The sequence below is a fragment of the Myotis myotis genome, unplaced genomic scaffold (assembly GCF_014108235.1).
Source record: "Myotis myotis isolate mMyoMyo1 unplaced genomic scaffold, mMyoMyo1.p scaffold_m19_p_18, whole genome shotgun sequence".
NCBI lineage: Eukaryota > Metazoa > Chordata > Mammalia > Chiroptera > Vespertilionidae > Myotis > Myotis myotis.
This window is the reverse complement of record NW_023416322.1, coordinates 9,617,018-9,631,391: the sequence shown is the minus strand read 5'-3', so window position 1 is coordinate 9,631,391 and position 14,374 is coordinate 9,617,018. Positions and strand designations below refer to the sequence as shown.

General features: G+C 62.2%; 1 protein-coding gene across 9 annotated transcripts in view; it reads right to left on the bottom strand.

Annotated features, from left to right (window-relative positions):
* Positions 1-13,349, bottom strand: part of IKBKE (inhibitor of nuclear factor kappa B kinase subunit epsilon) — a 30,351-nt gene extending 17,002 nt beyond the window's left edge. Inside the window, exons 1-17 of one of the 9 annotated variants that reach the window (XM_036342594.1) lie at positions 12,938-13,330; positions 12,318-12,410; positions 11,017-11,101; positions 10,620-10,737; positions 9,988-10,128; positions 9,481-9,610; positions 8,333-8,514; positions 7,392-7,552; positions 6,482-6,592; positions 6,039-6,218; positions 5,285-5,481; positions 4,537-4,601; positions 4,359-4,450; positions 4,119-4,205; positions 1,968-2,043; positions 1,751-1,863; positions 25-101 (exon numbers count right to left, since the gene is read on the bottom strand). In XM_036342594.1, coding sequence (XP_036198487.1) covers positions 25-101; positions 1,751-1,863; positions 1,968-2,043; positions 4,119-4,205; positions 4,359-4,450; positions 4,537-4,601; positions 5,285-5,481; positions 6,039-6,218; positions 6,482-6,592; positions 7,392-7,552; positions 8,333-8,514; positions 9,481-9,610; positions 9,988-10,128; positions 10,620-10,706 — 1,699 coding nt within the window. In that variant the 5' untranslated portion in view covers positions 10,707-10,737; positions 11,017-11,101; positions 12,318-12,410; positions 12,938-13,330. The other 8 variants (XM_036342595.1, XR_004973209.1, XR_004973210.1 and 5 more) reach the window with 8 other exon arrangements.
* Between the last annotated feature and the right edge of the window lie 1,025 nt (positions 13,350-14,374).

Here is a 14,374-nt window from a genome sequence, read left to right as displayed (position 1 = left end):
TGCGTGGCTCTCCCCTCGGCTCACCTGGCCTCATCCTGGCCTTCCTGAACTGCTTGTAGATGAGGTACATCTTGTCCAGGCAGCACTGAATCTGCTGGATGCTGTGGGCAGGAGACAGGGACCAGGTGATGGAAGAATCAAACAGCACAGAGCACCGGGGGAGGGAGGGGCTGCGATGGTGGGGGGACGAGGCGGGAGCCGTCTGCCTGCAGAGGAGCCTTCATGTCATGGTTTTGGGGGGCGATCCGTGAGTGGGGGTGACTCTCTGGTCTCTAAGCTTTCTGAGGCACCTTGAGGCCAACCAGCCAGCTGTTGTTCTCGTGTTTGTTCTCTCTCTCCTTCTCTCTATCTTACACACACACACACACACACACACACACACACACACACACGGTGTTGAATAAGATGAGAGCGAGAAACAGCCCAGCAGGACAGACGGGCGAGTGGCGCTGGCTGCATGGGAAGGTTTGAGAGGAGACTGGAAGGGGTCCTGGACCCTGAAGTGGAGCGTCCGGCAGTGGCTGGTGGGAGCGGAGCAGACACCTCTGGTGGCCTGGGAAGGGCAGAGGGGGTGCCTCCTGGCACATGGAGGGAACTAGTACCACAGCCAACAACCCTCCTTTCACACAGTCATGACCCCATGTTCTCGGTCCTGCCTGGAGGCCAGGGAACGAGGGAGGTGACTTCCTGGGCCTGCAGTTCGAGGTCATTATGAGCTCCCCTTCCCCTTTCCAGGCTGGACAAACACTCTGTTTGAGATGTTGGGGGGGGTGTTGGGGGGGGTCTTCCTCACCCTCAGGCCTGTGTAGCCCCACTTCCTCCCCGCAGCTCCTCTCGTGACCCCGGCCCAGCTATTTCTGGAGCTGGATCCGGGCGACGCCAAGCTTGTCCCCAGGGCTTTCCGGGTCCCCGGCGTCTGCCCTCCCAAGGACAGGGGGTGGACAAGACCTCAGCTCGGTCTTCCTCCGAAAGGCTGGGCCGGATGTGCCCTCGGATCTTAGAAAGGCGACCCCCATGCACACGGCACGGGGGACACTCCCTCGTGGAACACAGTCCCCTCCAGAGGACCCGGACGGTCCGCTCCGCGTGGGGTAAACGAGCAGAGAGAGCCCCCTGTCGGTTCCGGTCAGTCCCGCAGCCCAGACGCCTAACAACGGGCCCTGCGGGTCCCAGCGCGTTTCACACTCAGAATTAAGGACGTGGGGCTAAGGTCCGGGCAGGGGCCGGAGGACGCCCTGGCCAGGGCGGGACACTGCCAGGCCACAGTGAGTGGGCACCTTGCGTCTGTTACAAGGGGGGGCTGAGGCTGTAAAAGCTGTAACTCCCCGGTGAACCCCAGGAACTAGGCCTTGGAGGTGGGGGACCCCGGCCCGATGCCCTACGTGGTCACTTGTCACTTACTGGCCGGGACTCAGGGCACAGTAGCCTCCCTGAGGGCATAATGGCAGTGCCGCTGCCTTGAGGGTGACACGAGAGGAGTAGGAGGGCCTGTCCCGGGGGCTGATGCAAAGCAAGGGCTCCGAACGGGGAGGGAACCAAATTCGTCTCTTACTTAGAACTGTTGCCCTTGCTACGATTTTGAATTCTCTCTCTAAACCCCCAGATCCTTTTCTCCCTCCGCTAGTCCCAGGGCAGGGTCTTGCTTATCCCCAGATCCCCACCATGATCCCATGCCGGGCAGGGACGCCGAACCGGCTACCGGAGCTGTGCGCCCCGCCCCCGCCCCCCCAAGAAGGGAAATCCCACAGACCTTCTGTCCTCATGTACCTGATCCCGGCTCTTCGCCAGCTCCGAGCTCAGGCTGCTCAGGCTCGTCTGCTTCTCCGTGACGTTGTGGGAGAAGATGGAGAGGACCTCGGCCAACTGAAGGCAAAGAGGCCTCAGCTCAGGGCTCCGCGGGGAGCCTGGCTGGACCTCTGCCCCCTGCTCTGCTCCTGACGCGCCCCCCCCCACCCCGCCTCACTCACAGTCCGCAGCTGCGACCTCAGCTCCGCGGCCCTCTTCAGCTCCTGGACCTCGGGCATCCCGGCCATGTTGCTGAACCTCGAGGGAAGGACAGAGAGGGGTGCATTTGGGGCATGGCACCCCTGGGACAGCACGCTGGCTTGTGGGGTATCAGGGGAGTCTTGTGGTTGGGACAGGGGAACCAGCTTGAAGAGGCTCCTAGTCACCCACATGGCTGAGCCCAGCAATGAATAAAGATTGAGGCGGATCGGAATAAGCTGAATCTACGAATATTCACGAGGCCACATGCAAGGCAGCTGTTCGAGACCTTCTTACTTGGAAAATTTGTAACTAAAGGAAAAGAGTCCAGTTTCTGTCCAGTAGCCCAAGCATGTCAAACGCAAAGGCTAACACGGGCCAAATAAACGAGGCATGTGGCCCGCGAGTTTGACATGCTCGCAGTAGATTCTGTATTTCCTGACAACCAGTAGTTTATTGACAAGGGAAAAGCTGTATTTTATAGACTACCAGCCAGTCATGTGCCAGGACGTGGAATCCTAGCGTCGTGCTGCCCCGGTGAGAGTATCACTTTTAAAGTGACCGATGAATGATTCAGGCATGGCCGCCTGTGTGGCACCGAAGTAACATCACACGGATTCTTTCACAGGAAAGAAACCAGGCTGTCTCCACCCTGTTGCACAGCCCCCCACCCCCACCCCAATCTCCTTACTCCAGGGTCCAGAGCAAGTGGGCAGGCAAATGCGTCAAAAGCTTCCTCTACGAATTCCTTTCCATTCAGGAACCCACAGTAGACCCACAGGCCATTTTACTGGGGTTTAACCTGCCAACTAGACCCTCCAGGACCTCTATGTGCTCTCTCCTCCCTTCCCGACCCTTCTCCCTACTCCAACTTCACTCTGGGATATTCTCATCATAACAGTGGGACCCTTACCAGCACCCCCGTCCCCCCCGCAAATCCCCCAAACCTGCAAACATCCCCCTTCTCTGTCTCGGCACAGGACCTTCCAAATGGAGGTATTCGCTCTCATTATGGCCTGAAAAGCCTCACCTCTTCCAGGAAGACCTCTGCGGTTGACTGTGCCAATCTCCAGCTTCTGTTTACCCAACCATCCTGCCCTCCTCCGGGGCCCCTCTGCGTGCACGGCACCACAGCTGTCCCTCCCGGGGACCCCCTGCTGTGCCCTGGCCAGAGCGCTGCCCTCTTCCCTGTTGCTGTTTGAGGGGGGCTCAGCCATGCCAGGGACTCCAGCCCTGTCCTCCCACACTGCCACCGCCCATCAGCTCCATCATCAGCACTGCCGCTGCCAAGGCCGGGAGGCAGGCCAGGCTGCAGTGAGTCAGCCGCTGCTGGGAAACTCCCGGGCCTTCCTGCGGACGTGGGCTTGGGCATAAGGGGGGGGGCACCGGGCATAAGGGGGGGCACCAGGCATGCTTGGCACTGCCCCTGCTCCTCTGTCCCCATGTCTCCTCCCAGTGGGCAAGGCTCAGGCCACCGGCAGCTCCCTGGGCTGCGGAGCCCCATCCCCGCCTGCCCCATGGCCCATGCCTTCCAGGATCTGAGGGCTGTGCCCACTTTCCAGGAATGCCCTCGGGTCTTCCTGCTTCTCTCCACAGCCTGCATTTGTTTCCTACTCCCCTGTTTCTCCCTTTCTCCACCCGTCACCTCTAAACAGCCCAGTCAGAGGGGTAGAGGGCATGGCGTTCTGAGGGCTGGGCAGGGCAAGGCGGTTTGAGACAGGAGGAGGCTGGAGAGGAGCATGGAGGTGAGACCACAGGTGGCTGTGTCTCCCAGAGTCCTGCTCGGGGCCTGGTGCGGGTGAGAGATGGGGGTCTGGAGGACAGAGGGCCCTTCCTGGGGCAGGGGGGCTGCCTGGGGACCTGGAGAGGCAGTGCCCCCCTGGGCCCGTTCCCCCTGAGGCGTGAGGCGTGAGGTGGGGGTGATACGAGCCATCATCCGGGTGGGTTGTGGGGCTGAGGGGCAGGATGGCAGTGCCCTCAGTACTCCAGCCAGGTGAGGGAGGGGGGGGCTTCGGTCAGGGGAGAGGAAGGACATTGTGGGAAATATTGGGGTGAGGAGCAGACAGAGAGAAGGGCCGAGGGGTCTCAGCTGGCCTCGGGCCTGCTGCGGCCACCGCCCCGGGCAGGACACCCACCTCTCGGTGCCCAGGCTGCTGCTGAGGAAGAGCAGGGCCATCCGCAGGACCTCCAGTGTCCGCCGGCAGGTCGCCTGGAGCGTCTCCCTGCCAAGGGAGGGGAACCGGCGTCAGAGCTGCCTTCTCCCAGGGGTCGGGGCACGTGCCCGCAGCCGTGGCCCCAGCGCCGCGTGGAGAGCCGGGGCTGCCGGGCCGACCCGCTCGCCCGCCTTGCCCTCTGCGCCAGCCCCGGGTACTCACACGAACCAGTGCAGCCCCCGCAGCATCAGCTCCTGCCCGGCCCACAGGGCCCGTGCCAGCCGCAGGGCCTGGTAGCCGGCACCCAACACACCCTGAAAACACCGGTGGGCAGAGTCAGACTCTGCACCCCCTACCCCTGTCTGAACCCCGCCCCCCGCCCCCTGGGGCCACCCCTAACCTTGGCCGTGTTGTAATCTGCCTGCAGGTCCACTTTGGGCACAAACTTGGTGATGTCCAGAGCAGCTGCAAGCAAAGACCCCGCCTGAGGGCGCCTCTGTGGCTCACACTCACCCCTCACCACCCAGCTTTTCAACCCCCAGAGCCCCACCTCTCCAGCCTTAGAGGCCCTTTAATGCGCGTCTTTACGATTGCAGACCCTCACTGCCCCCTTGTGTTCACTTTGGTAAACTGCAGCCTCGTGCCCAAGGCTCCCATCTGAGCCAGAAAATGGGCCCAAACCACCCTTGTTCCCCGGGAGTTTCAAGGTTAATTCCCCGTCCAGGCCTCGGAGACCCGAGTAGGAGGATGACATTGAACTTGTTCAGAGAAGAAGAAGTGATATTTCTGCTAGGACTTGGAGGACAAAGCTCCGGGCCTCTGACCACGTTCCCTCCTCTCCAGCACCTGGGGGTCCAGCTTCCTCCAATGAGGACCTTCTGAAGCTTCCCCACCAGTGGCGGAGACTGGGGGGAGCACATGGAGGCCAGGTCTCCCTGTTTCCACGGGAGCCTCACAGCTCTGTGGGCACTGGAGCCCGGGAACGTCGGGCCACCAACCTGAGGGACATGGCATTTCAAGGGCATATGAAAAATTAGAACCCAGAATTGGGGGCGCCCTGTGGGCCCCCAAGGAAACGGATCCACATCCTGCCTCTTGGAGGAGAATGGGGGGAGGAGACAAGGTCCAGCCGGTGTGGCTCTACTCACGGTCCTTAAAGGCCAGGCCCTTGGGGGTCTCAGTGGCCACGCTACACAGCGTCAGGGGGCTCCTTGCGGTCGTGTGGGCGATGTGCTGTGCTGAGAGGCTGGGCTCGAGGACACAGAGGTGACCCTCAAATAGGTACTCCTGGTTCTGGGGGGCCACGCTGGTCTGCTCGTACACGGCCTCCAGGAAGATGGCTATCCTGGGCACGCCAGGGGGCGGGGGGGCAGTAAGGAGAGGAAGTGTCAGCAGGGGGACCCACACCCCAGCTAAGACTGCATCCATGCGAAGGGCGCAGCTTCTCGGAGGAAGGGACCGGGTGACTTTTCTTTCTTATCAGTGGTGGCGAGACCAGGGGAGAGCTTGTGCGTTTCAGTGGATGGAGGGAGTGGAAGCAGAACTCAGGAGCCCCATAGCAGGCCTCTGCCTTGGCACCTCTTCCCACTAAAACGCACCCGGCTCCACAAAACTCTCCAGCCACCAATCTGGGAACCACACGGCAGGCACCCCACCCAGGGATCATAACGCGCACCAACCCGCGTGGGCGTGCGCTGAGTCGGGAGCAGCTGCGAGGGGGCCTGGTTCACGGGAACTCGGTGGAACTAGGACGTTCGCAAACGAAGTCCCCCAGCTACGCCAAGGCAGCCTGACAGTGGGGTTTGAGATGGGACCCAGGAGCACCCACATGGAAACACTCCCCAGAACGCCGCCTCGGACAGAGAAGGTCCTGGGCCTCCCTCCGGCATGGCGCCCACTCACGTGTTGTGGGCGTGGATGTAGACGTGGTGCAGGACGGCCTGGGGCAGCGAGAACACGTGGACGGTGACACGCTGCAAGATGTCACTGGTCTCCGCGAAGAACTGGTCGAAGCCCCAGCACTTGGCCGGCTCCACCTCCAGGATGTTGGCCAGGACGGGCACCAGCTGGCTCTGCAGGCCCCTGCCCCCGGGACATGGGGGCCGTCAGGGCCGGGAACCCAGCCTGGTCCTCCTTGAGTAGGTGACAGAGGACGTCCTGAGCGCGAGGCCCCAGGTGGTGACAGAGGGTGGGATGGGGAGGAAGGGCTGGGAGGACTGTCCAGCTTCCGGAGGGAAAGACTGAGGTCAGAAAGGGAAGGTGGTGGGCAGATGCCAGGGGCCCTGCCGGGACCGGCCTCCGCCGAGAGGACGCCCCACCCAGACGCGTCTGTGTCTGACCCTCACATGGACAGCTGGCAGGTGATGGGGAGGGCGTAGCTCCACTCCAGGGGCCCGTTCTCCTGCCTCTGGGTGCCTGCAATGGCCCCGGACGGCTTCTCCGTGGTGATCCGGTACCTGGGTAAGTGAGGCAGGACCGGGTCAGTGGGACCCCCAGACCATCACACGTCAGAGGATGACAAACTCAGCATGGAGGGCTCAGGGCCCTGGTGCAAGCGCCCCAGCTACTCCAAGGCAGCCTGACAATGGCATTTGAGAGTCCTGGCTCTCAGCCAACCAGAGCACCTGGCCTCGGTGCTCCCCAGTCCAGCCCTGCTGCCCCCACTGTCCAGCCCCTCTGTTTCTTGACGCGCATCCACAGCGGGCCTGCCTCCACACCTCCGCCTGCGCTGTGCTTGGCCCGATGTCCTCCTCCTCCGCGTCACTGTTCTCTTTCCTTCAATGTCCAACCCGCCCGACAGCACCATCTGCGCCCTTTCCCTAACCTCAGCAGCCCCCGCACGGCTGACCAAGCGGAGGGCGGGTGCATGGACCTGCCCGTGCGTCAGCGTTAATCTCTCTGCTCTGGGCCACGCACGCAGTGGGAGCGGCACTGTCTCCAGCTACTTCTGCATCAGACAGCTGGGCCGGGGAGGACCTGGGACCTGGATGCTGGTCTTGCCCTCCTCTGCCCTGACAGTGTCCCTGGAGCCCCGGTTGAGGTGAGATGAGCAGCCAGATGGGGGGCTAAAAGGAGGCATTGAGCTCAGATAAGGGGTCTGGCCGGTCCCCGTCAGCCAGGTGTTGACAGGCAAGGATGTAAGAGGAGCCGGGTCGGGTGGCCAGAGGAGAACCACAGAGTCAGAGGCAGAAGCGGGGACATGGCAGGGCCAGGGAGGGAGGCCAGGCCCCGGACCCTGCCCGCGGCCCACCGTACATGATCTCCTTGTTGCGCCGCGGCCCCCCAAAGGGGATGAAGGGCAGGCTGCCGGTGGCTGCATGGTACAGGGTCACCCCGATGCTCCAGAGATCCACGGTCACCCCGAACGACTTCTGCTGGGGCTTGCGAAGCACGGCCCGCTCGTACATGTCGGGGTGCTGCCAGAGAACGAGAGGGCGGCCGTGGAGGGAGAGGGTGCGCGGGGCCTGTGCCCGCCCAGCAGACCCCCTTCCACTGCCTTCTGGTGGCCACAGACCATCAGAATCCAGACCTTCGTCATCTCAGACGTTGGCATGGAGCTGGCATGTCCAGAGCGTGTTTATTTGCCCCCCCTGTGCCCCGGGAGAGGTAGTGCCAGTGGGGTCCCCTCCTCGATGAGGGTCAGATCAAGCAGCTCACTGCACAAGGGAGGCCGGGCAGGGAGGCCGGGGGAGGGAGGCTGGGGGAGGAAGGCCAGGGCAGGGAGGCTGGGCAGGGAAGCTGGGGGAGGAAGGCCAGGGCAGGGAGGCCAGGCAGGGAGGCTGGGAGAGGAAGGCCAGGGCAGGGAGGCTGGGCAGGGAGGCTGGGCAGGGAAGCCGGGGGAGGGAGGCTGGGCAGGGAGGCTGGGGAGGGAGGCTGGGGGAGGAAGGCCGGGGCAGGGAGGCTGGGGGAGGAAGGCCGGGGCAGGGAGGCTGGGCAGGGAGGTTGGGAAGGGAGGCTGGGGGAGGAAGGCCGGGGCGGGGAGGCTGGGCAGGGAGGCTGGGGGAGGGAGGCCGGGGCAGGGAGGCTGGGCAGGGAGGCCAGGAAGGCTGCAGCAGCGCCTTTTCCTTAGAGAACAGAGTGCGTCCTTCCGGTTGGGGTGCAGAGGGTGAGACCTGTCCCCGCTGGATGCAGGGGAGAGGACAGAGGCCCTCAGAAGGTGAGGGGCCGCCAGCGGCGGGGGCCCAGCTCCCACTCACCAGGTACTCCTCCGTCCCGTAGACCGAGACGAAGTGCTCGTCGTCGTCCAGCTCGCGGGCGGCCCCGAAGTCCGTCAGCTTGTAGATGCTCTGCCCCTCCTCCCCGAGGAGGCGCATGATGTTGCCGGGCTTGATGTCGCGGTGGACGACGCCGTGCTCCCGCAGGTGGTTCATGCCGGCCACTGCGGACAGAGGGCTGCGGTGGCTCCGGCTGGGACAGGCCGGCGTCTGGGGCTAGTCTTGGAGGGGAGGCTGCCCTGGGGCCCAGATAGCTCCCACGGCTGACCGGCCACCGGCCAAGCAGCAGAACAGAGATGGGCACAGGGCACAGGAGGGGGGTCCCGAGGACCTGGCTGTGGAGGGCCCGTGAGGCGTTACTAAGCAACCATCAGAGATGGAGGCGCTGGCCTCCTGAAAATGGCAGGCCGCCTGCTCTATTTGATTATTTTTAAATTTTTTGTTTAAAACACGTTAAGTACGCCTAACAAAATGTGCAGTTTTACCTATTTTAAGGACACAGCTCAGTGGCATTAAGTCCACTCACCTTGTTGTGCAACCATCACCACCATCCGTCTCCAGAACTTTGTCAACCTCCAAACAGGCACTCTGCCTATTAAGTAATCGCTCTCCACCCTCCTCCCCGGCCCCCTGGGCCACTGTCCATCTCTGAGGATTTGATTACTCTCCGTCCCTCACGTAAGTATTTGTGTGTCGGGTTTATTTTACTTGGCGTAACGTCCTCCAGGCCCATCCACACTGGGTCAGAATTTTACTCCTTTTTAAGGCGGTGTAGCATCTCATTGTACGTGTGGGCCATGCATCTACCTGTGATATTGGCGTTGCTTTCCCCTGGTGGCTAGTGTGAATAATGCTGTTAGGAATACTGGTGGGCAACCTGCTTTCCATTTGATTTTTCAGCTGGAGTTTTAAACTGCTGATCAGCAGGAGTCAGACCCTGGGCCTTGCCCACTTATCATGGCCTGTCCCGGGTCTGAATGGAAGGCCTCTTGGGTTCTGAATGTTCTTCTGTGTTTGGATTCTTGTTCCAGATGCGCGGCACCCCGCTGGGCCTCTGCCTTCGCTGCGGGCCAGCCCTGTGGCTGGTCAGAGGTGGGCGGGGCCCCCGGTGGGGTCAGGGAGGGGCTCACCCACACAGCGCAGCACCACCAGGAACTCATCCTCGGGCAGCCCGAAGGCATTCTCAGGGCTCTCCAGCACGGTCAGCAGGCTCCCGCTGGAGCAGTACTCCATCACCAGAACCTTCTGCCGGCTGGCCCCCTGCAGGTGGGACAGAGGAGGCCTGGCGAGGAGGGTACAACATGTCCCCTCAAGAGGAGGTGACTCAGCCTATAGCCAAAGCCCTTCTCCAGGTCCCCCTGGCTTCGGGCCTGGCTGTCCCTCCTCAGCCTCACGCTGATCTCACACACCTGAGTCCCAGGCCGCCTCTTCCAGGAAGCCCTCTTTGATTACATCCTACTTCCTATCCTTACTTTCCCCTGTGCCACCTCCACATTATTTACTTGAATCTACACGTTGCTGCTCTGGCTGCCCTGCTGGTGAGCACGTGACCAAGTCTCTATTAGTGTGTGACCCGACTCTTCCCAGCCTGCGAAGGTCAAAGCCAAGACCGTCCTCTGCCCGGGCACTGCACCCACCGTCTCCTCCACCGCGAAGAGCTTGACGATGTTCTGGTGATTCAGCTTCCGCAGGACCTCAAACTCCCTCACCTGCACCTCGCGGGGCCGCAGGTAGCTGGCGGCGTTGAAGACCTTCACAGCAACCAGCTCCCCAGATTTCTGCCATTGGGACAGAGGGGGCTGCTAGGGGCTCTGGCTGGGGACAGTCCATTGTCTGGGGAGCACCCTCACCCCAAGCCTCCTCCTTCAGCCTCGCCTGCCAGCCTAACACCAGACATGAGCCAAGACAGCCTGGATGGGGAGGGGCTCCCCCCAGTTCCTTCCCCCGCTCAGAGGGTACCCAGCCATCCAGTACTGAGAGGTGACAGGGTCTCAGCACACCGGACACCCTGCTGTTCCTACATTTGCTGTCATCTCCCCGGTGTCAGCTTTGTGTTCTCATCACTCGCCCCAGTTCCAAACTGCCTAACGGAGGGACCAGGCCGAGGAGCCCTCCGCAGCTCCCGCACTTCTGCTCAAACCCCCAGTGTCCCTGACCCCAGAGTGTGCAAGGCCAAGTCCAGAGGCCTCTGCCCAGCCACACACCGCCTGGCTGCCCGCGGGGGTTGGCGGGGCCAGAGGGGGCCGCGGGGGCCGGGGCTGGGCCCTACCTTGTTCCGAGCCTTGTACACACTGGCAGTGGCCCCCTGGCCCAGCAGGTCGTCCGTGTGCCACAGGTAATTGGCTGTGCTCTGCATCTCCTGCCCTCAGCTGCCGGCCACCTTCTGCCTAGAAGAACATTCGAGAGTCCGGGATTCCATCACTGACCTGGGATGGACACGGGGGCCTGGCTGGTAGCTGAGCCCGAGATCATCCCACGAAGGGCTCCGTGCCCAGAGGCGAGGGGGCAGGGGACGTATGCAGCACAGAGAGGTGAAGCCACTTCTCCAAAAGCAAGCACAGCCACCAGGCCCTCACCCACAGCCCAAGCCCGTCCCACCCCAGGGCATTCCACCTGTCCCCTGTCCCCACACCCCCTTCCCAAACCGCCATTCTGCAGAGACAAACCCTTTTCTCTGTCACCTCTCCCAGGGACTAAGAATTCTGGGCTTTGGCATCCAGGCCTGGGACTGTCCCAGGAAGCAGAAATGTGCTAGAAGGAAGGGCCCCAGGTCAGGCAGTGGCAACCACATCACCAGAAATCTCCAGGATTGCAACAGAGGCCCTCCCCGCCCACTCGCCCGAGTCCACACTTCCTGCGGCTGTGAGCTAACGGCTGGCGGCTCCAGGCGGCCAGCAGGGCCGGGTCAAGAGGACCAGCTGCAGAGTGGGTGTGTGCGTGAGAGGGTGTGTGCATGTGTGTAGGCCCGCGTATGTGCGGGCACGCATGTGTGTGTGTGTGTGTGTGTGTGTGCATGTGTGTGGGGTGGGGGGTGGAGGAGGCAGCAGATCATCAGGAGCCCTGGGGAGGATCTGAAACCCTAACTTTGTTCCCCATCTTTGCTTCCATCCTCTTCTCTCCAAAAGCCAGTTCCTCTAAAGCAGCAGTTCTCAACCTGTGGGTCGCGACCCCTTTGGCGGTCGAACGACCCTTTCACAGGGGTCGCCTAAGACCATCCTGCATATCAGATATTTACATGACGATTCATCACAGTAGCAACATTACAGTGATGAAGTAGCAACGAAAATAATTTTATGGTTGGGGGTCACCACAACATGAGGGACTGTATTTAAAGGGCCAGAAGGTGGAGAACCACTGCTCTAAAGCAATGGGTTCGAGTGCAGCCTCAGGAGCTCAACTCCGGCCTCTGAGCAGCAGTGCCGGCAGGTCGCTGGGCACGACTGGGAGAAGGGCCTCAGATGAAGCCAGACTAGACAGGCTTCTTCTTCTGACTCACAGGTTTCTCAACCCGTTGTCACCCTCTGGGACCTGGGCTTTGAGCCGTCTCTCTGCCATTTTTTCTAAGGCAAAATTTGAAAATGTCAGTTCCTTGAGCCAGAAGCCACTTCATGAGCTCAGTGGTCAATTTCTCGTTCAACAAATGCATTCGTGTTTGCATTTTGCAGAAGTAAGTGAGGTACGAAGGGCTCCCTGAAGACATTAATAGCTCAGGGGAAAGAGCTGGTCAGCTGTCACCCCACCCCCCCCACCCCCCGCCCTGCACGAGGATTCAGCTGGGGGCCTGGGGGTGTGCAGTCCTGGCACAGCCCCTGGTGCCAGGAAGGGCCCCTCCTTCCGTGGTGGTTGGATACAGGAGGGCGAGTGGTGGAGCCAGGAGCCGGCCGCTCCCCCCCCGCCCCTCCCCCCACTCCTCCTCCTTGGGGCTCCCCGTGGCCAAGTGCATCCACCCTGTGGCCTGGGCACCTACCTGTGCTCGGAGCCCAGCTGCCGGGATCAGGCAGAGACGCTCCCTGGCAAGTGTGTGTTGTGCTCTCTGTCTGCAGCTCGTCCAGGAGCAGAGCTGCACCGGAAAGAGTGGGGGGCGGATGAGAGGCACCCCTCAGTGCTGTGGAGCCTCAGCCTCCATCAAAGGCACCGGCCCAGCCCTTTAACCCTTTCCTGTTTGTCACCTCCCATGAGCTGGGGCTTTCCAGGCCATGGCCCCGCTGCTCCTCGCCTTCCACTCCCTGCCCAGGGGCAGGGAGAAGGGCCCGGGAGAGGGAGGGCAGGCGGGCGGGCGCCAGGAGCCAGGCAGGGGAAAGGTGGAGACAGCTGAACCCGGCTTTGGGGTGTTGGGAAGCGGGGCAGGGCTGGCAGCCCTCTGTGCGGCTGTCCTCCCTGCCTCTCACCGGCTTCCAAGCCTCCTCTGCCAGGGTGGCCCCTGGAGATGGAGCACAGGGCACTGCCGGGCCCCCAGCAGAGGCAGAGGCACAGAGAGGGGTCAGGGGTCAGCACCGGACACACGGGACACTGGCCGAGTGCCCCCCTGCAGCTGCCCTTCCCCCCAGGGCTCCCCTTCCCCCCTCCCTGGGGACACTGCACACTCACCACATCTCAGCTGCCGGTGCAGGCTGGTGGGACTGGGTGGCACCCCTGGGGCTTTCAGGGCTTGCTGTCATGCGTGGGCAGTGCCCATAGCATCCTGGTGCTCACGGGACGAGGGACTCAAAGCCTGGGCCAGTGGACGGTCCGTGTGCCTCTGGGGAGCTGCGAGCCAAGAGCTGCCTCCCCGCCTCCATGCGTGCACACCCGGCTCCCTCCAGCCTCCAGCAGCTCTCACACTTCCTGATTTCCTTCTTTCTCTCTCTTAAAGAGACAGGCAGCTGGGCTGCTGCAGCCGCCCTAGCTGGCGGGCGGAGAAAGATGCTCTAAGTTCTCAGTGGAGGCAACAGGACAAAGGAGCCTGAGCCACAAAGGGGCTGGGAACTAAGGCTGGGCAGCGGTGGTGGGCGGCAGGCGGTTCACTGGAGCAGGGGAGTTCAGGGCTGGGCCCAGAGTCACCGGAGCAGGTTGGGCCAGTTATCCAAGTGGAAGGACTAAGTTCCCACACCCAGGAGCCCCAGGGAGGGTCCGGCTCACCTTCCCAGGAAGCCCGCAGAGGCCTGCGAACAAGCACGGGGCCAGGTTACGCCCTTCAGTATGACCTTGAGCACTGCACGCAACCCCCCCAGACAGTTTTGTCATCCAAGGCATGAGGATCGTAACATCTACTCCGCCGGTTGTGTGGATGACGTGGAAGGATACATCTGGAAATGCTTGGTGTTCGGTCTGATCAGATCATTGATCCCATATCCCCTCCCCTGGGAACTGACCTTGAGACCATTTCACAGTGGACGACCTGCCCAGAGAATTCTCTGCCCAGAGAAGGCCAACCTAGAGTCCTTTAAAATCTCTGACTCCCCGGTCCCTGGGTGCTGGTGCCATTTTGGGGCTCAGCCCATCTGGTTGTCCAGATGACCTAATAAATTCATCATCCTTTACCCCTTTAGGCCTCGTGCGCTCCTCCTTTGGGGACCCTAACGCTTGGGAGGCAGGAAAGGCCTGGCAGACCACACTGAGGGCAGCGAGGCCCACACCTGCAGGGCTTGGCCCATGGCCTTCAGAGAATGCAGGGCTGGGCCAGGGGTGCCCGTTCCCCGCCAGGTCTCAGTGCCCCAAGGACCTCTCCTAGGAGGCCGAGAGGTCTGCCCCGCCCTCCTCGGCTCCGACGTGGCAGTTGGATAAGAAATGGTTAAAACCAGGAAAGTCCATGTTTCTAGAGAATGTCGGAGGGACTTTCCCAGGGCCACACCTGGTGGTTTCCTCCGGCGGCCCCACCCCCAGCACAGTGACTCCAGAGCTGAAAAGTGCCTCCCGCTCACATAGGCACACCTGTTGTGACCGGCAGCCAGAGGCCCTGCCGCTGGGCCCTGCCCAGAGCTGCTACCCCTGAGATCCTCCCCTGGCTCCCCCCAGGGCTCCCAGGCTTCCGTCTGCGGAACCCCA